The 27,265-nt window shown below is 39.3% G+C and overlaps 4 protein-coding genes and 1 pseudogene across 5 annotated transcripts; 3 read left to right on the top strand and 2 right to left on the bottom strand.

Moving 5' to 3' along the window:
* The first annotated feature begins 1,363 nt into the window (after nt 1-1,363).
* LOC101309793 lies at nt 1,364-3,855 on the top strand (annotated as a pseudogene). Its single transcript, XR_185513.1, has 2 exons — nt 1,364-1,413; nt 1,927-3,855. The product of XR_185513.1 is annotated as an uncharacterized LOC101309793 (transcript).
* Nucleotides 3,856-9,149: 5,294 nt separating this feature from the next.
* LOC101311154 (peroxidase 1-like) lies at nt 9,150-10,305 on the top strand. Its single transcript, XM_004310118.1, has 2 exons — nt 9,150-9,392; nt 9,499-10,305. The coding sequence occupies exons 1-2, from the start codon at nt 9,150-9,152 to the stop codon at nt 10,303-10,305; spliced, it is 1,050 nt and encodes a 349-aa protein (XP_004310166.1).
* A 1,257-nt stretch (nt 10,306-11,562) lies between these two features.
* Nucleotides 11,563-12,736, top strand: LOC101311439 (peroxidase 5-like). Its single transcript, XM_004310119.1, has 2 exons — nt 11,563-11,802; nt 11,954-12,736. The coding sequence occupies exons 1-2, from the start codon at nt 11,563-11,565 to the stop codon at nt 12,734-12,736; spliced, it is 1,023 nt and encodes a 340-aa protein (XP_004310167.1).
* A 2,230-nt stretch (nt 12,737-14,966) lies between these two features.
* On the bottom strand, nt 14,967-16,770 carry LOC101310083 (probable pectate lyase 5-like). The gene is made up of 4 exons (XM_004309956.1): nt 16,628-16,770; nt 15,734-16,471; nt 15,522-15,660; nt 14,967-15,442 (listed from the first exon to the last, which is right to left on the bottom strand). The coding sequence occupies exons 1-4, from the start codon at nt 16,735-16,737 to the stop codon at nt 15,221-15,223; spliced, it is 1,209 nt and encodes a 402-aa protein (XP_004310004.1). The 5' UTR covers nt 16,738-16,770; the 3' UTR covers nt 14,967-15,220.
* Nucleotides 16,771-22,369: 5,599 nt separating this feature from the next.
* On the bottom strand, nt 22,370-26,237 carry LOC101310374 (probable E3 ubiquitin-protein ligase HERC1-like). Its single transcript, XM_004309957.1, has 7 exons — nt 25,982-26,237; nt 25,143-25,192; nt 24,781-25,055; nt 24,334-24,683; nt 23,834-24,235; nt 23,166-23,550; nt 22,370-22,816 (listed from the first exon to the last, which is right to left on the bottom strand). Exons 3-7 carry the CDS (start codon nt 25,006-25,008, stop codon nt 22,574-22,576), a joined length of 1,608 nt encoding a protein of 535 aa, XP_004310005.1. The 5' UTR covers nt 25,009-25,055; nt 25,143-25,192; nt 25,982-26,237; the 3' UTR covers nt 22,370-22,573.
* Nucleotides 26,238-27,265: the final 1,028 nt, after the last annotated feature.

The following is a 27,265-nucleotide window of genomic DNA, read 5'->3' on the forward strand; positions in this document are numbered from 1 at the left end:
CATCGTCTTTACAACAGTTTGATTAGTTGTTGGTGCAAATATTTGGATGCACAACGAAGACAAGGCCACAGGTGGCATCTTCATCAGGCATGGACATGTCTGCCAGACGCCAGTGACTATGACTTTGCTTTCCTGATCTGGAACCCTTGTTTAGAGTTGCTTCTATTGACCTTCTTTTGCTTGTGGCGTTATTATGGGTTCTGGAGTTGTGTGTTTAGGAGTATATTTTTGGCTGTATGATTTGTTATTCTCCTCTATATTTGATGTGGGCATGGTTATGGAATCTCTCTTTTGATAGGTGTTAGTGCTTAGGTCTCTCATCACTCCCTTGCCTATCTATGGAGTTCTCATTCGTTCATATGTATAATTTCTTTACCGTGCTTGGTAACATTTTAGTTATATTTCCGTTATATCTTTTTACATTGTGGTTGTGTCTTTTTACGAACATGAGCTGAACTTAACCCATATGAGCCATTTACACTAGAGCATCGCCAGCAGAGTTGATAAAATAGTTGATAAATTTGGATGAAAGTTATATTTATCAATTCATTTTGAGAGTTTTGCTCCAGCAAAGTAGCTATTAGAGAAAATTTAGTTATTCATTGATAAATTCTTTAAATTGATAAATTTGTCAATTTTGTATATTAATTTCTAAATTTATCAACTTCTTTATCAACTTCTTAAGTATACTGTTGGAGCAAAGATTCATTTAAAAATTGATAAATCTCTAATTTTTTTAATTTATCAATGTTGTTGGAGATACTCTAATGAAAGGTTTCGAATGCCTAATTCACAAAATACAGAATGAACAAAATGATTTATGATTTATTCTGAAATGCTCTAATTCTTAACACGAACTAGACCTTACGTAATATATTTTCTATTAATTGTAAAATTTATTATTATTATTTTTTTCATAACACGAGTCTTGTAACTTATTAGAAATTCCGAATGATCGAGAAATTACAGAATGTGGTCAAATATTGTCGGCTCTTTGATGTTTTCATGAACAAGATTGACAAAAAATGTTGAAAAATGTTACCTTCAATTCATTCTCGTTGATTTGAAAGTTATATCATGTTCTGGAGTATTGAATTCCGATTTTCAACCCAACGCTAATGATTGCAGTAGTGTTGAACTCCGGTTTTTTACCCAACGCTACTAATCGTAGAAGATCGATCAACCATTAATAGTAAAAGGTTGTCCTAAACAGATATGTAGGCACGTATGGAATTTCTATTTCTCTTCACTGTAGAAACTGCGCAGAAAAAAACCAAACAAAACGTCAAAGGTAAGAAAACACGAAACAAAAGCCGAAGTCGATATTTGATGAGAGAAAGGAGGCAGCTACGAGTTTGTCGGACCCTTTGTTAGCTACAAAGAGACCCAACACAGAAGCAGAACAGGAAGATAGTAAGACAACATCTGTAATCTTATTGTGTTTCTCTATCAATCTCTGCTTTGTTTATTAACTTTGTTTATTTCCTTGATGTAAATCAGTGGTGGGTATTTGTATTTTCTGGGATTTGAGAACTGGGTTATGTAAACTTGACCTTGTATATATATACAAAGTTTTAATTTTTTGGATGTTCAAAGTTTCAATCTTGCTTGTTTTTATAGAATTGGATCTCTGATATATGCAATTTCTGTTAAAATTTTGAGAAGTGGATTGTGATATTGCCCAGTTGGGCTTTGATTTATGTAATCTCAGCAATTTTATGACAAAGTGTATAAATTGATGTTGTTCATATAGTTTGGTATTTGATTGGTTTGCAGTAGACTATTTTTGATTTCCCATTTTTATTTTTCTGTGTATGAGGTAGAACTATTTGTAATAATTTCAGATATGTAGCCCTCCATGTTTCGTGTTTGTGCGATGAGATGGATCTAAGGGCAGTTCTTTTACTTTCTTCTGTATTTTTATAGGTAGAGATAGATAGTGGTCGAGTTTGAATTGGTTGGTTGGTCTAAAGGGATCCAATGGCTGAGGAGCAAATTAATTTTGAAGAGGAGGAATATGGAGCTGCTCAGAAGCTCCAATATCAGGGAAGTGGAGCCATATCTGCTCTTGCAGATGAAGAACTGATGGTGGAAGATGATGAGTATGACGATCTCTATGATGATGTTAATGTTGGAGAGGGTTTCCTCCAGATGCATCGATCTGAGGCACCAGCAGGGGCTGGTAGTGTTGGGAATGGAGGACCTCAAGCTCAGAAAACTGTTGCTCCTGAACTAAGAGTTCAAGCTGGTGCGTCTCAGGAAATGAAAATTCCGGGGGTTTCAGTTGGAGGAAATTATTCTACTGTTCCTGAACAGAAGGTTCAGCCACCAGTGGCTAATGTGCCTGAAACTCAAGTCAGGCATATGGGGTTTCAGGGTTCAACAACTATACCCTCGAATGTTGGTGTTGATTCTTTGGAAGTTACTGGAAAATTTGCTAATGAGCCTCTTCAATCAATGAATTCTGGCACTACTGGTCCTTCAGCTGTTGCACAGGTGCCTGCTAATCAAATGAATATGAAGGTCAATCTTAATCGTCCAATGGTTAATGATAACCAAATCCGTCCTCCAGTTGAGAATGGTTCAGCCACACTGTTTGTGGGAGACTTACATTGGTGGACAACTGATGCTGAACTGGAAAGTGTTTTATCTCAGTTTGGGAGGGTGAAAGAAATTAAGTTCTTTGATGAAAGAGCCAGTGGTAAATCCAAAGGTTATTGTCAGGTAGATTTTTATGATCCAGCAGCAGCCAGTGCATGCAAAGAGGGAATGGATGGTTATGTTTTCAATGGGAGAGCTTGTGTTGTGGCCTTTGCTTCTTCACAAACTTTAAAGCAGATGGGAGCTAATTATGTGAACAAGTCCCAAGGGCAGGTTCAGACTCAGCCCCAAGGGAGAAGGCCCATGAATGATGGTGCTGGGAGGGGGGGAGGCATGAATTTTCAAGGTGGAGACACTGGGAGAAATTTTGGGAGGGGCAACTGGGGACGAGGTGGACAGGGAGTACCCAACAGAGGTCCTGGTGGACCAGGCCGGGGAAGAGGAGGGGCCATGGGTGCAAGGAACATGGTTGGAAACAATGCTGGGGTTGGAACTGGTGGTAATGGAGGAGGCTATGGACAGGGTCTTGCAGGTCCTGGTTTTGGCGGTCCTGTGGGAGGTATGATGAATGCACCTGGCATGATGGGTCCTGGGTTCGATCCAACATATATGGGTCGAGGAGGTGGTTATGGGGGGTTCCCTGGTCCTGGTTTTCCTGGAATGCTTCCCCAGTTTCCTGGTATGGGACTTGCTGGGGTTGCTCCTCATGTAAACCCAGCTTTCTTTGGGAGGGGAATGGCAACAAGCGGCATGGGGATGATGGGTTCTTCTGGAATGGAGGGGCATCACGCTCCTATGTGGAATGATCCAAGTATGGCTGGGTGGGGAGGAGAAGAACAGGATCAAAGAACTAGGGAGTCGAGCTATGGGGGTGATGATGGTGGTTCTGAGTATGGGAACTATGTAGAGGCAAATCTTGAGAAATCAGCCAAGTCAAGTGCTGTCTCAAGGGACAGAGAACGGGGATCTGAGCGTGAGTGGACAGGATCATCTGAGAGGAGGCATCGTGATGAGAGGGAACAAGACTTTGACAGGTCTGAAAGGGAGCACAAGGAGCCCAGGTACAAAGAAGAAAAAGATAGTCACAGAGAGCATCGTCGAAGAGAGCGGGATGTGGGTTATGATGATGACTGGGACAGAGGACAATCTTCTTCAAGACCTCGCAGCAGGTCCAAAGCAGTGCCAGAAGATGATCATCGTTCTCGATCAAGGGATGTGGATTATGGGAAGAGGAGATGATTGCCATCTGAGTGACATGGGTAATGATTTTTCTTTCATTGGCATGTCATTTAGACTGCAGTTATGGCTTCTCAACCTTAATGGTATCTTGCCTTGAATAGCTACTGTGCAGCTGCATCGTCATCTGTGTCTCGATGAACCCACCTGCAAACTTTGCTTCTTTATGGAGAAGTAAGTTCTACCAGTGTGCATAGAAGGGAAGGATCAGTTCCCCCTTTCTTTCATTCCACTTTCTGCAAAACATTTAGCTTTGGAATGTGTGCTTATAAAAAAGTAACTTATATTAGCATACCAGTGGGCAATAGCTGTGGAGGTTTGGACACTCATATTCTGCAGCTATATATATATCTTATTGATAACTATGCTTCATATATCTTCAAGACATTGCTTATTAGGTTTGTAGTTTTTATAGTGTGAATGTTCTTGTTTCTTTGTGACAGTTTTTTCATATTTTAGATGAAAGATTTAGTAAGATGAGGAATGCCACGAAAAAAATAACGGTTGGTCTGTTCTTTTCTTAACATTGAACTGATATTTGGTAGTTATAAGTATGTTTGAATTATTGAAAGTATTTATATTATGGTGCTCCACTTTTGTTGTCTGTGCAGATTGGGGTGATTTCTTAGCATATAATCATTTATGTCTCTTGTGAGTTCTGATTTAGCAAGTTAGTATCACTAGCTTTGATCTGCGAATTGTATTATTAATTTGGAGGGAGTTGCTTGAGCTTGTGTGTCTCATTGCCTAAAGTCCATTACTGATGTTGATGCCTGGGAGGCTATCAACTTTGATTTGCTATGTTTCTTTTTTGCCCATCTTCTTCTTCTTCATGTTATGTTAAAGTGGCAGCAATAGATAATTCGGTGGTGTCTTGGCAGGATATTTTATCTGATGTCTATTGACATTCGGGTTTCTTTTAATCCTCATATCCAGGGAGTAGTGTGGAAATGTCTTTCTTTTCATGCTTGAATCAGCCTGTGCTGGTCACATCGTGGAATGTGTGTTACAAGGATGCGTTGCCAACTGTTAATAAGAAGCCTTTTTACAATTTTGGCTTTCACCTTATTTTCGTGAAGCACCACCTAAGATCTGTATTAGGACTGCTCATGCAACTAGAAAGAGTGTTCTCAAATCAGTGAATATTAGATGGAGAGTTGGAGACTTATCAGTTTTCATGTAGCTGAATGTCTTTGTGTAAATATAGACTTGACTTTTGTATTAGGTCCACATGTAATGAAGCACCACCTAAGATCTGTATTAGGACTGCTCATGCAACTAGAAAGAGTGTTCTCAAATCAGTGAATATTAGATGGAGAGTTGGAGACTTATCAGTTTTCATGTAGCTGAATGTCTTTGTGTAAATATAGACTTGACTTTTGTATTAGGTCCGCATGTAATACCTTATCAGTTTTCTTACCACATTAGGCTTACCTGTGAGATTGTAGAAGTCTTGTACTGAAGCTATGTGCTTAGCTTTGTACCTTCATGGATCAATCGATGTTTTCTGTTCATTCTTTTTCATCGGAACAGATTGTAGTGTTTCTCGATGTTATGTAGTAGAAATTTGGTGTTGCATGCTGTTTTCGTACCATTAACAGGGTTTCAACAAATTTGATGGTCTAGTCATTTTTATGCTGTTGTCTCTCAACATTGTGTAATAGAAAATTGGTGTTCTACTCATGTCCTACTTCATACCTGAAGGAGGCGCCACGGGCAGCCATTTGCCTTGCATGTCTTCATGATGAAACCTACAAGCATGGTGTTTTGATGCAATCACCAACAAAGTCTTTTCTGTATCGTCCTCATTTGCTCTTTTCTCTGTTTTGTTCTTGTATTTAGGCTTTCTGATATTATGACTAGCTATGCAACTATTATCCAAGTCCTGCTGTTCCATTTGAGCTCTGGCACTTGTGTATTGGTTTAAACTTTCATAAGTTTTGGAATCTGGTGTGAAGTTGCCATTAATAGAATTATCTATTTTGCTATAAAGACTATCGCAGAGTACTCTTTTGACGGTACAAAGTGGCATTTGTATGTAGCTGAGGCCGCTGATGAGGTTTTATTGTCATCTGGGTTCTTAGTTGCAACTCCTCAGTTGAGGGAACAGACGGAACATTTCATAGGATACTCGGTTAGCATGTCTAACTCCAGCAAATTGCTTGGTTCTGTTTACTGAAACTATGAATACTTCTTCTTTGACATCTTGGAGTTATATTTTCCCTTTCTGGGTGTCACAGACATAGTTAAGACTGGGAAACTTGGTTGCATGCTTTTGTTTTAGTATAGGTTCACTGCCTTGAGGGCCTTTGTGGTTAAAAGTTCTGAGAATCCAGTTTAACCCGGTACCAAGTACTTCCATAAACAGTGATATATATATATTAGGTTCACTGCTCGTCGATCTCCTGGTCCCCAGATTTCGATTCTTCATCATGTTTTCACATTCAACATTTTTTCCAGATTCAGGTTATCAATATGCAACTAAATTTTTGACCAAATCCTCTGGAAACGATTTGTTCAAAACATGTTAAGATCGATGATAATATAAACAGGAAAAACCGCTAGTAGTTAACCTAGTTAAACAAGGAGATTTTTATTGTTACACTGTACATCCAAATACGTGCATGTAATTTACATCATGCGGCTAGCTAGCTTAGAAGAAGGAGGCGGCGGCGATGGTGGTTATAGCTGCTCCGGCGGATACCTGGATGGCGGTGGCACCAGACTTGGGAGCCTCAGCGGTGCCAAAAGTTTTCTCACTAATAGGTCCACCTACCCCAGCGGCCAAAGCGTCGGCAATGCTGCTTCCCCCGGCAGCCGGAGCACCAGCACCATCACTACCACCACTCACGGTTCCAACTTCATTGCTGTCGGAAGTGGGACCAGCGGCGCCGGAGGGTACGGCGGCGAAGGTTGGGAGTCCAGGCTTTGGTTTGTCGGGGCTTGCGGTGGGGCCATTGGCGGCGAAAGCCCCGGTGGCCAGAAGAGCAAGGGCAACAAGGAGAACATCTTGACGTGCCATTAAGTTTTGGATTGTAAGTGAATCAATGCAGTTGGTTCTCTTCGAGAAACACTGCATAAATAATGGGATGAGAATGTGTGGCGGTGGTGGTGGTGGATGTGACGGTGAAGGTTGTGTTATATATGAGTTTGGGAGGAGGAGGAGATCATTGGGCGGTGGTGAGGGCATTGCGGAGTGGTGTGAAGAAAGCCATCGGTGACAGTTGAATGATTCCGTTATTACAGTTGTAAACTACTCTTCGTCATTAATTGACTTGGGTTTCAAGTCGTGTTTTCTATGTTAGGACATTGATCGATCAACGTACTGTTGTAGTTTCACACAAACTGAACATGGTTTTGATTTGGAGCAAATATAGTCAAAGGGATTCTACTGTACTCCGATCATGTAGCCAACGTACTGTTTCTTTTCTTCTTGGTTTTTTCCTGAAGGAAATTCTTACTATATTCGACTTTGAAAATCATAATCAAGAGTTTGATGTTGTTAATTTGAAATGCATTCTAAAGATAGGAAAGTTCTACTATACAAGTCTGCATGCAGCCTACTTTTAAAGTAAATCAAATCACGACACCTCAGTATCTCGTGTAATTATTTTTATTAGTGTATGTATGTCATGCAGCGCTACACAACAGACAAGTTTCTAAAGATAATATATTATTAAGGATGAGCTTGTGATATAGACCATTTAAAGAGAAATGAAACTTTTCTTGATTTAACACATTGAAAAATGTCGTGCTCGTGCACTAGTGAAATGTGAAATGTGCTTAATGATATGTCGAAGAATATATTAGACTTTGTTAAGAACCGTTTTCATTTTTTCAAAATTCTTATGTACCATAAACTAATTAATAATGATCCGTAGCAAAACAAAACATCAAAGACATTTTAATTCTCAGAAAGTCGAACGCCAAATTAAACAAATGACGATCCTCAACTCAGATTCCAAAAAGTTATGCAGTTATGCAGCTAAATTAAGGGAATCGAAGCATCAATAACATCAATACTCGAACATCAACTCCAGCACCAGGTGGTCGATCCTCATGGATTAAACTCATATCAAGTCAGCAAGACATGATGATTGTTGTGCCTAGCCTTTTCTGCAGCAACAGGAGACGGTGATAGTAGTTGTAGTGCCTATTCTGCGGGAGGATGCATGAGATGGCATGTTGAACTGAAGGTTGCTACGCCTTCTCTTCAGGAGGAGGAGATGCATGGTGCTGGTTGCTCTGCACTTGCAATCGTTTCCACAACGTTCATCATCCTTGAAAACTCGAGGGAGGTTGATTAAGATTTCTAAGTTGTGTACGCGCCCGCTATACACGTAGAGATTAAGCTCCATGCAGCTGCTTGATTCTTGTCGCATACAACATTGAAAGCGTCCCAGTGTTCACGGTTTGTTTGAACCAAATTAAAATTGCACAAACTGCTCAGAATTTTTAGAACGGAGCATCGTCCACGTTAATCCCACAATCCAACCCATAATGAATTATATTATCTTTCACTATGGATATTGTCAAAAATTAAATAAATTTGGGAATTTTAAGTTCCATCGGTTCTAGAAATTTTTTAAAATTACTATTTGAGTGTGAAAAATATTTGGTGAGAAAATTTCTTTGTGTACAGATCCAACTTCATACATGAATTTCTTTGTGAGCATGTTGTTTGCACTTGGGAAATGACACTGATAGTAACAGTGCAGCTCTGCCCTGAAGCACTCCTCGCCTCTTCAATTGTAGCCTATTAACAAACAAGTTAATTGCAAACATGAACCTAACTTCTTCTTTTCTTTTTTTTCTTTTTTTTCCCGACAAAAACATGAACCAAACTTGAAGTCAATCAAATTAAGTTTATTTACTTTTTTTTTTTTGCACATTTCTTTGTCCAAAAATCACCTCCATGTTGCTTGAGCGCATCAACAATTTCGTGTCCTTGTTGAAAACTTTGAATTGTTCTATCTTTACGCAATTTCATATGAAATTCACAAATCCGCTTATTTTCTACAAAGGACAAAATAGATAACTAGATCATGTTGGTTTAGCTTAATCTAGGTTTTTAGAATAAAAGTATGCGTATCGAAATGCATGCAAGCAGTTGAGCTTTACAATAGAACAACAGCCTCACAAATTTTAGAAGGGAAGAAAATTTCCAACTTGCTAGAACCAAAGACGGCAAAAGACAAAATTGGCAATTTTTCAATGGTTGTACCGATATATAGCGATTCACATTCCCAGTTTGTTACATGGGTTAAACCAAAATCAAACGGCAAAAACAGAAACATACTCATCAACCAAACATGGAGATCTGTCATCGTCCAATTGCCGCAATTATCCTCATCTTCACCTTGTTCGCCAATATCATCCTTCCTTCCGAGGCCAGAGGACAAGGCCTAGGGAATGATTTACATGTTGGGTTTTATTCTAAAACTTGCCCCCAGGTTGAGGACATTGTCTCAGATGTTGTAAAACGTTTTCAGGCGCAAGATCCCAAGCTTCCTCCTGCACTCCTCCGCCTGTTTTTCCATGATTGTTTTGTCAAGGTGAGCAATATTGCATTTTAGAATTGAAAACTTTGATCGAAAATGTTACTATATACGTCAGTTATATTCACAACATTCATAAACTAATTATGTGTATGTGGAACAGGGTTGTGATGCTTCCATCTTGTTGGATGCCACACCATCTGGTCAGCCTGTAGAGAAATTATCTGAAGCCAATGGCAAAACACTGCGAGGTCTTGAGGTTATTGATGAGATCAAGGCCGAGCTCGAGAAGAGTTGCCCACGAACTGTATCCTGCGCTGACATAATAGCGTATGCGGCTAGGGAAGCCGTTGCACTTGCCGGCCTACCGCGTCACGATGTCCCCGCCGGTCGCCGTGACAGTACCACTTCACGTGCTACAGATGCCGATGTCAGCCTCCCTACACCTACAATGCCTCTGCAACAAATAATAGGAATATTCAACCAGAGAAATTTCTCACTAGAAGATATTGTTGTCATGTCTGGTGCACACTCTATTGGCGAGTCACAATGTAACCAAGTTAACCGTAGAATATACACGTTTGCCCCAAATGTGCCCAGAGACCCTGCCCTAGATCCAGCCTATGCTGATGAGCTAGCCCAAAAGTGCCCAGCACAGGTGCCTCCGGACCAAGAGTTAAATTTTAAGGTGAACCTTGATCCTGTAACACCAGAAGTGCTCGACAATCAGTACTATTTGAACCTGCAGCAAAAGAAAGGCTTGTTTCGATCGGATCAGGCACTGGCTACTGATCCCGGCACCCAAGAAATTGTGAACCAAATGGCTGCTAGCAATGAAGCTTGGACTAAAAGGTTTATCAAGAACATGATCAAGATGGGGAGATCACAAGTTCTCACCAGGGATGAGGGAGAGATAAGGTTAAACTGTCGGGAGTTTAACAAAGAGCCGGACAGGATCGACAATGCTTAAAGCAACCAATACTATTGTAATTTGATTTTTGCTGAATTATTTTTTGATCGGTCAAGAATTATTTACAAATAACATAATGTAAGTCTTCAAATTAAATGGACGTTTATCCATGTTTCTTGTATACCAAGATTTTTTTTTTCTTTACAGAAAAAAAAAACTTATTACCAAATCATTTGACCCACGCTAGGCCACCCTTATGTATGTAATGAAGTTACAAATCCATGACATCTACGGTGTAAGTTAGACGTACTAGCTAATTAACATGTCATGACTCACCGACCCTTGTATACCAATAATCGTTCACAGCTAGAGAACTAATAAGGGAAGCAAGTTTGAATTAATTGAATAGAGAAGACTGAGGCTCTGTAGAAAAGCCAAATTAATCAAACAGGAGATATCCATCGCGGCTAAAACTTTTCAGTATGTGCAATTGGTCAATAATTTGAATAGGAATAGTAGAAAGAAGTTTGAATGTTAATGGTAACAACATTGGAACATCTTAATGGTACGCACTATGCTTGGTTCCTTTCAACTATAATAGAACGAAAAGGTTAGCGCAATACAATCCTAGAATCCACTTAGCTAACCTAATATAAGGAACTTAAACTATAACATTTGAAATAAGAGAGAATCCACTTAACTACCCTAATATGAGGAACTTAGCTATAACATATGAAATAAGAGAGACGAGGAACAATTCAGGATTAATTTTGGGATGTAGGAGCCAAACACCAGCTCATGGCTGGGAGGTTAGAAGGATAAATAGAACTCATAGAAGCAATGCGAAACGCCGTAGATCAGATCTTATTAACTAAACAATGGTGGAAGCCTGAAAGGTAGTAGTACCTTAAGGCTCAAGGCACGTTGTGATGATGATTGGTGGCCGTTACATCTCTCTATGTCCAAAAAAGGAACTATCTATACTTCGCAGATTTGTCCACCACCAATCTCCAAACTTGAGTTTTACCTCAATTTTTGGAAGGAAGAAAATTACCAACCTTCTTTTGTAAGGAAGAAAATTACCAACATTAAGAAGGGGAAAAACAGATTTGGCAACTGGTCAATAGATTAACCAGTATTAAACTGCATTTCGAAGTTTCATTCTGTTATTTGATCGAAGGTACTTACCATCTCCAAAACAAACAAAAATAAGAACAATGATCATATAAAAGAACCCACACAAAGTATAATTTGTGATATTGCAAGAAGAAGAAAAGCAGTAGTCACCAATCAATATTATTCAGTATTGACATAGAGATGGGTCGACATCGTCTAATTGCCGGAGCTATCCTCATCTTCACCTTGTTCACCGGTGTCATCTTTCCCTCCGATGCTCAGGGAGAAGGCAATGGGAACGGCTTAACTGTCGGGTTTTATGCTTCAAGTTGCCCCAAGGTTGAAGACATTGTTACGGAGGTTGTAGCTCGATTATCGAAGCAAGATCCCACGCTCCCTCCTGCTCTCCTCCGCCTCTTTTTCCATGATTGCTTTGTCAAGGTAAGAATTTGCTGAACAGAAGTACTATATGAAAGATCATTATTACATGCATGTAAAACTCGTTATGATCAAAAGGTAATACTGCTCGTGTTGTGGAGAGAAAGCTGCATACATGCATATAAATATGTTTAACAATTCATGCGTGCAACAGGGTTGTGATGCCTCAGTCCTGTTAGACGAAACACCATCTGGTCAGCCTGTAGAGAAAAAATCAGCAGGCAATGGTGACACAATTAGAGGTCTTGAGGTCATTGATGAGATAAAGACTCAGGTCGAGAAAGAGTGCCCCAAAACTGTATCCTGCGCTGACATATTAGCATTTGCTGCTAGAGAAGCCGTTAATCTCTCCGGCCTACCCCGTCACACAGTCCCAGCCGGTCGCCATGACAGTAGGACTTCCCGTGCTTCTGATGCCGACTACTACCTTCCTACACCTGCAATGCCTCTAGAAAAGATTATTGCTATGTTCGCCGAAAGAAACCTGACAATAGAAGATATGGTTGTCTTGTTAGGCGCACATTCCATGGGTCAAGCACATTGCACCCAATTTACAGACAGACTATACAAATTTAACAAAGATACTCCCCGGGACCCTTCCCTGAACGCAATATATGGTAATGAGCTAGCCGGAAAATGCCCGGAAGCAATGTCTAAGGAGCAAGCATCACGTACCACGGTGGACTTGGATCCGACGACACCCCGTGTCCTCGACATTCAGTATTATGTGAACCTGTTGCAAGGGAGAGGCTTGCTTCAATCGGATCAAGTACTTTCTACAGATTCCCGCACCGGAGGCATTGTGAACGCAATGGCTGCTAGCTCTGATACTTGGAGTACAAAATTTCTCAGGGCCATAATCAAGATGGGGAGATCAAATGTTCTCACCGAAGATGAAGGAGAGATTAGAACAAATTGCCGGAACTATCTCAAATAATATCAGTTATATATAGAATGATATATAGAAGTTATAGGACCGCCATAGATGATACAAGTACATCCGTACATAGCACCTACAACTTCAAATCAAAGCAGTCTCTATATTGTGCTGATAACTGTCTCGACTTGGCTCAATATATTTGGAGGGAGGAAAGAAATGAGTAGATCAACAAATTAGCATTGGAGTATTAGTGGAAATTGAACCTCTAGTGTTCAATAAGTGTGTACATAGTGTATATATACAATTTAGGCTTTTTAGCCAAATTGCTACCCTATCTTTCACCTTAGTGTCAATTTGTTACCCTAACTTTCATTTCAACCAATTTGCTACCCTAACTTTTCATAATCAGCCAATTTGCTATTTTAACTATTATTTCTGCTAATTTGCTACCTTATGTTTTTAAAATTAGCCAACTTGCTACATTTTTATCATTTTATTTTGTTCATTTCTTTATCCAAACATGAATTAATTTTGAAAATTAAAAGTTAAAGTTGGTCGATATTGAAATTTTGATAAGTAAATTGGTTAATCTTGAAAGTCTAAAGTAACAAATTTGATGGAATGATAGCAAATTGGCAGATTTAATAGTTAGGGTAGCAAATTGTCTAATTATGAAAAGATAGGGTAGTAAATTGGCTGAAATGAAAATTAGGGTAACAAATTGACACAAATGTGAAAGTTAGGGTGACAAATTGACAATTATGCCTACAATTTAACAAAGACCACCGATATCAATTGCACTAATCTTTTGTTTTTGTTACACTAGGAAAAGCTTCATCAATAATGAGCCATGACGAGTTAACCTAAAAAAACCTAAATGTAGTTAGCTAAAGCAAAGAAACCTTAGTCCATAAGTCCAAAAGAATAGTAACCAATGTACTACCAAGTTTAATCACTGAACAAAGCCAAACACATGCCTCGAGACGATCAACAAAGCCTCACTGCCTCAAACGACCGAAATATGTTGGGTGAATTTGCTTTTGGTATTTGTTTCTGGTTTCGTATGTCTTGTTAGCTGAATTGCATCTGGTTTCACAGGTCTTGTTAGCTGAATTACTTCTGGGTTCGTAGGTCCTGCAATAAGTATCCTAAATCTTCCCGTTTGAGAATATAGGAAGCCACCTGGCCTCAATCATTTCGTGTCATCTATTCTGTATTTGTTTTCAGCTCTTTATGGAATACAGGCTAGATTCAGTAGATTGGGTTGCAGTGTTTCTGAGTTCTGATAATGTAGGTCCTTATGCCCTTTGCGAGGCACAGATATTTCATCTTTACATTGTCGTATAGGGTAATTCAAGAACTGTATAAATCTATAAACGATCACTATTTTCATACATTTTGTAGATCTACCGCAAATGTTGGCGATCAGAGATTAAACTCATCCTGCCAATAATTTATGTCAGTTTTTCAAATTGCATGGTGCTATCTGATCAAGTTAGGCATATGTGAAAACTTGGAACGTGATATGTTATCTTCATAGGAACTTGATGAAGCCTCTGCTGAACCAGAGATCCAATCCTCCCTTTTGTTTGGTTGCTAATATTTATTTCAGCTACCTATATCACCTTCAGAATTTAATTTGTGTCAAAGTTGTTGGAATCAGAATGAAGAAGTGTGTCATTCCTCTTTTTGAAGCGATCTCTGCCAAGGATGTGTTTCTAATTGTGGATGGCATTGGTGCTAGCTCCAGTCCTTATGAGTGTTGGGGATAACATTTATGCCAGTCTGGGGTTGTGCAAGTCAGAAAATTAATTTCATGCACTTGGGATGTTTGTGATGGTTCAATCCATAAATTTATATGGTTAATCCGATACACCATATAATTATGTATCATTTCATTCAAACATCGTTTATTTAGCGTTAAAATTAAGGGATCCTAAAATTAAATCGAGCTCTAGGCTTTAGGTACATATTTCAAGTTATAGTAATTATGGGTCCATATTTGATACAATAATGCAGTATCTTAAGTCTTAACGATATATCGGGTTCGCTGGCCGAAATAGATTAAGGCAAGGAGATAGACTCTAGACTTTGATGTCCTTACAAGTTTGTCAAGTGTATACATATCCAGCTGAAAAATGTTCTTTAGGTCTGCAAGAGACGGCCCTCCATAAACAAGAGTAGCAGCAAACATTTATGTGCGCCCAAGTTTAGCTCAATTTCATTCATTCGTTCAAATCCCCAAGTCCCCCCTAACCACTGCACCACCCCATGTGAAGGGAAAACTGAGATAGATAATTCATACAGAAATAGTCATAGATTATATATATGTATACAACTCGAGCTTTCACTTCATGTTCAACACTGTGGTCTTGCTTCAGAAAAATTACACACTTGGTTTCAATGGTGAAACAAGCCAAGGTTGAGAACTCCAGAGTTACAAAAGTAGAAAAAAAAAAAAAAAAAAAAACCGAATATACAACAGCTTAAGGGAAAATCCTATTAGCTACTAGTTGTAATTACACCCCATTTTTTTTGTCATCAGCAACGCGAGCCTTTCTTACATTTGAGTGAACCAGCACCAGCTGTGATTGAGCTCACTAGGGAAGATGGCCTTGCACCCAAACTCGACGCCTTGGCGTAGCTGGAAGAAGCTCCGGCACCGGACGCTGTGAAAAATGCACCATTCAGCATTAAGTCCCCTGAAGACCTCCAGTTCCATTTGCTCCAGTCTTTCTGTGGTGCATCCTCATGTTTAGTCACCTGTACAAAGAAAGTAACATACTACATCAGAACAAGTAAACAGGAAATCTAATTTACCGTGGTGGAGTTCGAATTTTACCTCTTTGTTGAATCTATCATTAGGTGCAAGAAACCTATTCCCTTGGCTGTTGATTGTTGGAGAAGCACTACCCCCAATTGCATACATTTCCCAATGTGTATAGTCATTGTTCACCACATGAAAATTTCCATGCCTACACCTGCAATTCACCACTGAGTTAGTACTCCAAACCGGTCGAAAATTTACCACGGTAAAGCTCGAATTGTATTTACCTTGGCATCCTCTGAACAAGGCCTTCTCCAAAGTGATTGAACGCAATGGTGACCTGCATGTTCTTGTCCTGCGTGTAACTATCACTGTGACCCAACAACATGACCTTGTTATGGTGCGTCATATAATTGTTCGAAATCGTAATAGCCGTGGATCCATGAATAGCATCAATCAGTCCATCACGGCAGTTTGAAAGAGAGCAATGATCCACCCAAACATGGCTTCCCCCGAAAATCGAAACCCCGTCTCCGTCAGACAAAGTCCTCCACCCATAATGCCCCGGAGAGTCTCTAACATAAGCATTCCCGCCTTGCTTGCAGTCGTGGATGTTCAAACCATGGATGATGATATTCGTCACGTACTGAATAGTAATGCAAGGCCCGCCGGCGATGTGTACATTGGCTCCTCTGCCGTCGATGGTCTTGAACGAGTTCATCATCAGCTCCTCCTTCAGCTTTATGGTCATGTCACCTTTGAATATGATCCATAAAGGCTCGTCTTGGATGACGCCGTAACGGAGAGTCCCGGGTTTTGGGTTGACAGGGTGGTCGCCGGCGTCGGTGACGACGTAGATTTTGCCGTCTCTGCCGCCAATGGCGTGCTTTCCGAACCCGATTGCGCAGTCGGCGAGTCGCTGGCGGTTCTGCTCCCATTTGGGGTCGCACCTCCAGCAATCGTCGATGGGGTTTCCGCTTCCGCAAGAAAGATAACCCAAACTCCTCCTTGAAGCATTAATGCTCCTGAAAATAACAAAGAGTTATATAAATGTGTATATATATATATACACATGAGTATTGTAGAAACTATATATATGCATGGAGTGTTGTAGAAACTTTCGATTGTTACAGAGAGCTTCGAGTACAGTGAATGATTGTGAGGTGAATGGTGTGGCATACCTGTGTACTTCTTGGATTACGGAATCGGGGTTTGGGAACGGGGAGGACGAAATGAGAGATGGGAAGAGGAGGAGAGAGAGGAGGGAGAGAAGAGAGAGTGGCATTGCCATGGTACTGGTCTCTGCTGGTTGGAAAAGGCAGAGAGAGAGAGAGAGAGAACAGAGGAGAGTGGGTTTGTGAAGAATTTGAGGATAGGTGAAGTTCTATATATAGCTGAACAATGGGGGAGGTTAAAGAGCTTCAATAAGAAACAATATTAATGGTTATGGTCCAACAGGTCCATGATTTCTCTGATAACAAAAAAGAAAAAAGAAAAAAAAGAAAATGGTGTTCAAGATCATTTCTGAGTCGAGGGGTCCCAAGACAGTAGTTTGGCCGTTAAGTAATCTCTCTCTTCCCGGAGGAGATTTCGCAAGCCAATCTGTTGATCGGCTTTATACTAATCCGAATGTGTCTTCTCAAACAAAAGAGAATGAAAAAAGAGAAGGATTCAAACTCAGGACTTACACATGTTTGATTTAGGTTAAATATTGTTATTCAATATTATCTGTAAGATACAAAATAACGTGTTTAACGAACTATTTAAAAAAAAAAATCAGTAAAATATACATAAATAAAAAGTACGTTAACGAATGAGGTCATCACGCATTCCTACGCAACGACACAAAAAAAGTTTATCAATCCGTCTCTAAATACTTACCGTCAAAATCAGTAATCATTACGATACATAATCTTTTGAGAAACAGTACTGTTGCAACATCACTAGATGATATATTTTTAAGATGCAAATTGGCATGGGAAACAAAACTAACATAATGCATTATGAAAATCATCTAATGTACACCGACACTTTCTTCTGTCGGTGAGTTTAACAAAATGCATAGGGCAGAACCTTTCCCTTCTCTTTCAGTCACATTCACACACAGAGAGGTCTGCTTTTAGCAATTCATATGGGGGGAGGCCGGGAGGGTCTATCATCGTACACCTAAAATAGATGTGTTTGTTCCCTTTTGTAGCTAAAACACCTCAATCACACTAATCGACTGGCAACCTCCCAAGTTTTAACCTCGGTGACATGATTTATTCACCTCATTGTGTTAGTTAATTCTCTGGTTTTTAATCTGCTTGAGGCTTCGGATCGAATAGCAATTCAACTAGCATGTAACAATTCCGTCAATGTTAATCAGAATCCGATGCCTTCTGATCAAAGAAAACAAAGCTAACCCTTTTCTTAGAACACAGAACAAAATTGCACAGAAAGAAGCACATGAAATGAGATTAAGGACATGGAGCATAGGGTGAAGATGGTATACAGGTGACTCAGTGTGGAAGATCTTAGACAGAGAATCATAGACTTATTTGACTTTGGTGCCTTGTTGCATGTGGCATCGTGGCATAACTCACCCTACCCTTCACTCATTCACTCATTTTTTGCTACATTTTCTCAATCCTAATTATATGGTGTGGAATTTCTAGATTCTTGCCTAATTCGAACCTTTCCATAAACTTTTTCACACCCCTACAAAATCCAATTGTGCAAGAAATGTAATTGAGAACCTTCTCCTCCACCTAATATGGCCATTCTTCAACTAGGGTCTATCATCTATATATTGCTTCCTTTTCTCTTCTATTCCCCCTTTCACTTCCTCATTGCCCACATTATATTCCTCTACACAATAGTTGTGATAGGTAAAAACCTAGCTAGTTTGGTATCACTATAATGGACCAGTTCAACTTGCTCGATACAACTAGTTTTGTAGCCGCCACTTCTTTAGTCGATCACGTCTAGCCCAGCGGCTTACAAGAAAGAGATGCGTTTTCTTAAAATTTCATCTAGATGTTTTATAAATTTGATGAGATGCATAAATAATAACTCGAAATCAAACTACTGCATACGTATACCGTAATAATTTCACTAGAAGTTACTTTTCTTGAAAAAAAAAAAATATATATCATATGGTTAGGATAAAAATTATAGTAAAAGGTAAACACTAAGGTTGGGTCGTTGGGATTAACTGATTAAGTTTAAAACTGGGATCACATGGAGGGTCCGTACTATCCGTCTAATATGATGACGTGGCGATTTGATGTTGGAAAGCCACGTTCGCCCATGTCCCTCACCCATGTGAGCTTTGCTCCCTTAGATTCTGCTTCGTGGGTCCCATCCTCGCTTAGGGTCAAATCTGAACCCTTGTTCATTCAATTCTAACGAATCCCAGGCCGTTATTGCTGGTAGTTATTGTTCTTCTCCTCACTCAACTGCCCCTGTTAGCTTTTCTGTGTTTTTACTTTTTACCCCCTTTTTTGTTGCTGGTCGGTTTGCACGGTAAAAAAAATCGGGGTCGATAATTTTCTTTTCACCTCCTTCATGAATTGTAGAACCTCTCTACCAGTCTGCCCTAAGGATCATATCAAGGGCACTTACGGATCACACCACTTTCATATGACACATAGAGATTGAATTGATCAAAGTCGATATATGATTGATAAAGAAATCCCCACAACTCGGTTTATTTATTTGATTTCTAGTTTTTTTTTGACTGCTACCTAAGCATCTGCAGCCGTAATGTTAATTCAGATTTTTTATAAAATTTGTTAATTTTTAAGATATATAAGAGCTCAAACAGTGTACATACAAGATTGTTAAATTTGCCATCAACCAAGTCATGAATTGCTAAAGTAAAACTTATATTCTCTGTCTTTCTTTTGTCCACGGGTAATTCATTAAAACATATCATATGACTTACCATAGCCATTGCAAAATTGTTATATCAATAACTAAATTTTCTAACTATAGCTAAATTAACTAAAGGTTAACATATAGTGTTAACTCCGCTGGTAAGTTAGTAAAGTTAATTAATGGGGATATGTTCAAGAGATTCAATGATACTCCATATCAATTTCTAATGATCAGTTATGATTACATAACACATTTTATGGGTAAAATTAGTAGAGTTACTCATGAGTAAAATTGTACTCACTTCACCACTACTACAATGAATGATTGATGAGTCAGGTGTGATGTGATAAGTACGTAGTGTCCTTGAGCTATATGATGAGGACAATGTTAATTGGCAGCAGATGATGAATTAACCATAATGAGTATCTTGAACCTTAGCTTGCTCGATCATCGATCGCAAAATTATATAGGACCCTGAAAACAAGCTTAATTTGCGGCCATGTATACGGGGCTCGTGATCGATCTTCAATCTTCTACAGCAATAGCTAGCAAGCTTTATCGAGCTAGCTAGCTACGTTTTCATCAGAAAAATATATACTAGTTAGCTATACGTTAATTAGCTAGGTCTAATAATCCAAGCACAAATTTGGCATGTATGTCTGCTGCATGAATCATCAGTGAAAGAAGCTAGCCCTAGCTAGGGTTATGCATATATGAAGCGTTTCCACACAGAGATGAGTGATCGATCATCAAAGTTTTGATTCCATTCCGATCCCTTTTTCGCGATCGGCATAGATCCGATGAGATTGAGCCGGAGATAGCAGTTGATTCATAGCTTCATGTCAGGTTGTTGTGATCGAAGTTGAATTAGCTACCTACAAGCACAGTGTGGTACTATGCACTTTTTGGTTTTTGGTGATATAAAGCAATGGCCAAGAAAGGACACCTGTTACGTACATTTTGGTGATGCGAGCTACACAAAATATAATCACTAGGGAAATATATATCATCATATGTAGTTGGATCTTAATATTATGACACAATGAAATTGGTTGGGGGTGGTGTACATACGTAGTCGTGTATAGTATACGTACATGTGAGCATGTGAGTTACTGCAGTGACGGAACATGTACGTGTCGGCAAGAAGAAAATGAATTTAATTGTGTTACCAAGTCTCTCAATAATTGTAGGCACACAATACATGGTACTATACAACTACACCTTTATGTAAATGTTTAGTTAAGTTTAAATTTCGTCGTGTGTTGTCGTTCTAACCAAAAGATGTTACATCTACAGACACAATGGCAAACCAGCTACATCTCTTCTCCCTAATTAACTATCCGCGTTAGGGTACCGATTCGAAATGCATATGCTACACATGATTATATGACAATAGATTGATCTTTAGAGGTCCAAAATATGGAGTTTGATCACTCAGATGCATGTTTGTTACATTTTCTGTGCAAGCTAGGAACTGTGATCTACGTTTAAATTGCGCAAGTATTTGAACCTACGACATCGGGTTTTGGAGACCCACGTTCTACCGAACTGAGCTAAGAGCGCTTTATTATCATAAAGAATATTTTGTAACCCCAATACGTCTTGGATTTATACTATCAAAAAATTAAAGATTTTTTATGTATCCATTTTTTTTTAATTGATCTCCCTTGTTACTGTTCAGAAGATAAGTTATAGGTAGGGATGATAGGATTCGAACCCGTAACATTTTGTACCCAAAACAAACGCTACATCCCTTTCAATTGGTCTACAGTGTCATTGTAGAGAATCCCTATTCTTCAACAGACTATATTATATATAGAATCGAATCAAAACATGCAAGTTAATGTGCGCCCTTAAGACCAGGGCTCTCTGAGGACCAGGTCTGAGTCGAGCGTCCAACTCCCTCACATGCATGCTTGTTCTTTCACATTCTGCCCTAATATTAAGGAAAACTAGCTACTTAGCTAGCATCAAAATTATTGATTTCTTTGATCGATTTGATTAACATTATCTGATTCATCGATCACGAGCATTGCTAGGTTTCTTGTGGTACAATCAAGGACACCACCCAGTTAGTCGATCCTATACGATTCGTACGTAGAATCTGCATTTTAATTATAAACAGAATTATATAATAACCGCTGTGGGATAACTGAATGATTGGATCATGTGTTGCATTATTGCCTGTTCCCCACTGATAGAAACAACGTGATCGAAGCACAAAAGAATAAGACACGTTTGTTTTTAGACTTTTAGTTTTGATCAAGGGCGTTGGATTGAGTTTGATGAATGGATTTGGATGTGTGATCGATTTTATCAGAACCATATTGTGGAGAGGAGACTGAGAGTTTCAGTTGTTAGTCCATGCATGGATGTGGGCCGGGACAAGTAAGTAGAAATCGATCACTTGGGATTTCAGATGAATGTGAGGAAGCAAGACGCCTACCTGGAATCTATTCTGTTGCCGGAGAGCAGCTAGTGTTCAACGTTGGGCGTTGCCGCGTCGGAATATCACTACCTCGACGGCTCGACTAGTCATGAAACTGATATGGTTCCAATTGTTCACTTAAGGGATAAGAAGCAAGGACGAGATCGACCAATGTTTGGGAATGGAACTCAGTTTTCTGAATATAATATGAAGGAACAAGTTTTGGTAACTCAGCTCCAATATCAATATTTTGGTTTTTGAAATTAGTAGTACTTACAAGTTACAACTGAAGCCAGCCGCCTGGATTGATAAGTTATATCATTGGTTTGGACTTCGGATCAAAGACCCCTAGGTAAAACCTTGCTATTACCTTGACTGTTTCTGGTTTACAGGCAACTATGTACTCAAAGCCAAAGCCCCTCCAACCTATTCAGTCGTAATGGCCAACGATAAGATTTTGAACAACATTTTCATGCCAATTGAAAGACTACAACTTATGCAAACATTGATCATCAAGAAGAGGGAAACTATGGATTCAGCAACTAAGTGGTCAAATTGAGATAATAATGAACTGGACATTGACAAATGTACTAGTTATCAACAACTTAAAGCCTAAGGCAACCAATTTTTTTAAATATCAACCAATGTATTTGTTTAGGTCCCTATGTACCTAGCTTGGACCTTCACAAATCCTTTGTTTCTTCTATGTACAAGAATGGACATGGAAATCTAAACATGAAATGCAATCAGTCACGAAGAAGATAAATTAGAGGATAAATGAAGCATGATGGATTGATGGTGAGGTAGGGAAAGGGATTTGAGTATTGATATTGATGAACTATCTGAGATCAATATCAACCAGCTCTGGATTTCCCCTTTCAGTCTGATTGGCAACAAGCTCAATTCCTAGTTGACCTTTGTCCCCTGCCCCAAATGCATATAGCTTCCCTGATTCAGTGAGTGCGAAAGTGTGAGCGTTCCAGTATATCGAATTGGTGAGACTGATCTGTACAACCCGCTCATTTACTTGCTTGAGTGATGACACAAGCTCTGGAGCCAATACATTTGCATGCCTATTTCCCTGTAAAATAAACAACAAAGAAACGATTCAGTCACTTTAACATGCCATTAATGTACCATCTCTGTGTAGTGCATGATCATTATTAATCTGCTGACAGAATAAACAGCTGTAGTAACTGTGCCAATATGCAGAATCTTGATATAAGTGGAAAACATCAAATATCTTTTACAATGGTGTATACAATTTTAAGATGAGAGTGAAAGATTTGAATACCATTGAACAAGTGATTCCAAAATAGATTCTGGAACCATCAACCATGTTCACAATTCATTGAACATGCTGACTTTCTGCAGTGTTGTCAAGGCACACCTAGAGTATCTAATTAAATAAGAGCAATGACAAGAAATACCTGTCCATCAGCAGCGGAGTTATGTCCAAGACTAGCTGATTCTCCACAGCCAAATGAGTACACATCCCCTTCTTCAGAAACCACAAAGGTTGTGTAATCTCCTGTAGCTACATGCACAGCTTTCACATTGCTCAATGCTTCCACAACCTTAGGAGCTGATTCACACTCTTCATTCCCATGACCCAAGCACCCATAACGACCCCAACCCCATGTGCAAACCCGTCCATCCTGGCCAACCACAGCAGCATGCCAGGCACCAGCCGCAACCACCTTGGGCTGAAGGTTCAAAAGCTGAAACTGTTCAATCAGTCGCGGCTGCTTCTCATCAGTTCTTGAACCATGCCCAAGTTTACCACCCAAGCCACAGCCAACAGAGTAAACAGACCTGAAATGGTTATCATATGATTGAGTAATTATAATCTTGAATACAGTAAGAAAAGCTTAAAATTTGGGGTTCAAGGAACAAACAATTATAAGGAGATTATGATGTGGCCTAAAAATAACTTGGCATGCATGACAAACCAATATATCATTCTACTCGTTCACAAAAACTGTGAACAAAATTAGGTATAAGTAGTTTCTTGGTGTCAAAAAACAGGCTTTTTTCTTTTAAATTAATAAATTGTATTTTGAGGCCAGGGAGGCAAAGAGAAGAAGAAAATGCTTACATTCCATTAGGCTGACAAGCCAGAGCAAGAAGGTAGCAGTACCCAGCTGCAATTTGCACCACAGGTACATGCTCAAGTGCTCCCAACACAGGATGGGGCTCAACATCATTTGGTTCAGTTTGGTGACCAAGTTTGTCATCACTTCCCCAAGAAATTGTATATACCCTGCCTTCCCTTGACAGCACAGCTGTGAAGAAATTTCCAATTGCAGCTTGCACCACAAATATATCTTTCAAGGACTCAACCAACTGTGGAGTGCTAACCAGCTTTGATCCTTGAACCCCGTACTCAGTCTCACCAAAAGAGTCCTTCCCAAAGTGATACACCTTCCCAGCATCACTGATCAGCATTGTCCTACCAGCGCCAGCAGCTGCATGAATAATTCGTATGCCTTGCAGAGATCTGCAACATAATGGATTTCCATTAAGTCAACAATTTCTCTTTTCCTGAATCTCGCAACTTACACTATGGTTTCTAAGGAGTGGTCAAAAATTGGCAACCTGATTGGCTTAGGCCGCCATTCCTCTTCAGTTGTGCCATGTCCAAGCTGTCCTGAGCTGTTAGAACCAAATGAGTAGGCAGTTCCTTTAGAAGTCACAGCAATGCTGTGGCCAGGTCCAGCTATTGCCTGCGATTTCTCCCTTCTGAAACATGCTTCTCCAGCCAATAGAAACCTCAGGACCAGTTTCCATGAACCGCCACATTTTTGCTTCAATTCTTGACGCTGTTCAGTTGTCATTGGCTTGAATATAGCTCTCTTTTGGCACATGTCCAGAGCAGCAAGCTCAGATATGCACAAGTCAAAGTCAGGAGCAAAGTTTGCAGGCTGCCTGAAAAAGGAACATGTTCCCTGCAACACACACGTCCAAAATCAAAACGGCAGCATCACCAAATCTAAGACTTAAAGCAGCTCGATGAAATCAAAACATAGAGCAACAGTCACTTGCCTCTAACTTTGCAAGGTCTTGAGGGTCCAAATTACAAGCAGTAAGGACATGAAGGACAATTGAGGGGTTGGCAGCTAAAGGGAACTCTCCAGGGGTTGAGGAGGTCCCAAAGCAATGGCGTTGCCGCCTTTCATATGTTGGTACAGGAGTGGCAACAATGGTGGTAATTGGCTGGTCAGGAATGTTATGGTATTGTATGGTTGGGGTTCCGCTTGCTGTGGCATCCATTGGCACTGCCTAAATTCGCAGTGGCCAAGCTTGGCAAAGAAGAAGTTCTAATATTTCGGAAATTCAAAATATCCAGCATTAGCATCTAATGTCTTCAAAATTCATAATGTTCTTATCTATGTATCAGTATCTACCTTCAAAATTATGTTCTTATTGGTCAACAAACTTCATGTCTAGCTCAAACCTACAAATGGAAAGCATACCTATAAAAAAACTGTGTATATGACAGCAAGTACATCAACACATAATGCAACAAGAACAAGTTATGTCCATTCAACATGTCATTGGGAATAGTGTCAAAGAAACAAAAAGGCATGAACTGGGACTTGAGCATTCAAAGAACTTCAGATCAAAACACCAAACATTAAACAAAACTTGATCATAGTTCAACACGAATCACCTGATCACAGTTCAACCAAACCAAATCAAAAAGCTTTTCAGAGCCTCCAATTGAGTAGGGGCTAAACAAAGAAACCCAAACCCTTTAAACAGTTTGGTAAACTTGATGTAAACTAAAAGAAGGTGACTTTGAAGAGAAGCATACGAGTCTTCCGGGAATGGATATTCCCACCGCCGAAACACACCCGAAAAAGGAAAGAATTTTGACATCAAAATAGAAAACTTGATCCATGTAAACTCATTATAACTCAAACGGGTCGGATCAGCCCGATCAAAACGATCCAAGTAAGCAAATGGAGCCTCCATCATTGAACACCAAAAACAGAGGTTGCAGTTATAAAGCAAAGTTTTGCAAGGAAATAACCAGAAAGATCAAAGCTTTTGCAATACCCAGATCACAAAACCATCACAGAAATCCAAAACCAATCAGAGTACTTGATCAGACAACCAATTAAGCAAAATAAATGAGAGAATCCACCGAAAACAGAACACAATCACATGCATAAGCAACTTGTTCAATTCTACATTATGATCGCAACAGATCGAGACCCAACAACTCAGAGATGAAGATTACATATCAGAGAAACCCACGATTGCACAAAACCCATCTGCATCCCTTCAATAATTGCAAGAATTCAACGTTTTTTTCTTAGAGACCAATAAAACCAGCCAAACTTGGGGATCAAAATATGGAGCAGAGGAAGTGGGTTTTTGATCAAAAGGCTGCTGTGGTTTGGTATGAGGATTCTGTCAAGGATTTAGAGAGAAGAAGAAGAGGAAGGGAGGATTCTTGGTTTGTGTTTGAGAGAGAGAGAGAGAGAGTGGATGATGATTATGAATAGTTAGAGCTTTTTTATTTTCTCTGTTTTTATACAATGAGGGATTGAGAGGTGACTCCCTTCTACGTTATATATTTCTTCTCCTAAAGATGAGGTGGTATCTTGTTTGGACGGTGATCAAGCTTTTACTTTGGCTATATATTTCTACTATGCCCATTGCTACACGTAAGCTTCCCTTTTGATCACTATGGTAAAATTGTTAACTCTCCATGACCGATTTTATCTCATCCTATGGTTTTACGGAATCTGAGGTGAAAATTATATTGGAATTTGAGATTGAGGATTACATAAACTCGGACGGAGGCTTCCTTTCAAACAATTTTGTGAGTTTGAGTGAAAATGATTTTCAGGGTCTCATTGGTGGTTGCTTCGTTGGTGGATGGTGACAGCTTCAGCTCTTTCTCTTCTTGTTTGAGACGTTTTGGAATCAAATTAGTAGGGTGTTTAAGTAGTGTGATGTTCTTAGAGATGTTGTTAGAATAGACATTTACTTGATGGTAGTGTTCTAAAGTATTTTGATTTATGTTCGGACGAGTTTTAATAATATCAATGATCAATACGTGTGTATTATCAATTATAAGGGAACTTTTGTATAGCAATTTTCATACATGTATAGACTAACTTATGATAATAGACATGTGTTAGTATTGTAATGATGTTTGTGTACACATATACGTGTAACTATGTAAGATGTAAATGATCTTATACATGAGTGATAGTCTCTTATCTATGATATCATCGCATGTTTTTTTAACATGCAGATCATCTCTCTAAACATTTCTCTATAAAACAATCGTATTACTTATGCGTTAGTATGTGATACACTATCAATCCACATTAAGCAAAGTGATAATGTTAAATATAGTGATCAATATTGCCAATTATATGTAACATAGGGGAGAGGACCATGAGGTTTACATACTCTAAACTACTCATGTAGTCCAAATTTGCACGTTTTAGTAGCCTTGTTTGCCGTCTTGTTTTCCAACTTTCTAGGCCGCAGTGTTTCATTCCTGTTT

This window comes from Fragaria vesca, unplaced genomic scaffold, assembly GCF_000184155.1.
Source record: "Fragaria vesca subsp. vesca unplaced genomic scaffold, FraVesHawaii_1.0 scf0513160_u, whole genome shotgun sequence".
Classification (NCBI taxonomy): Eukaryota; Viridiplantae; Streptophyta; class Magnoliopsida; order Rosales; family Rosaceae; genus Fragaria; species Fragaria vesca.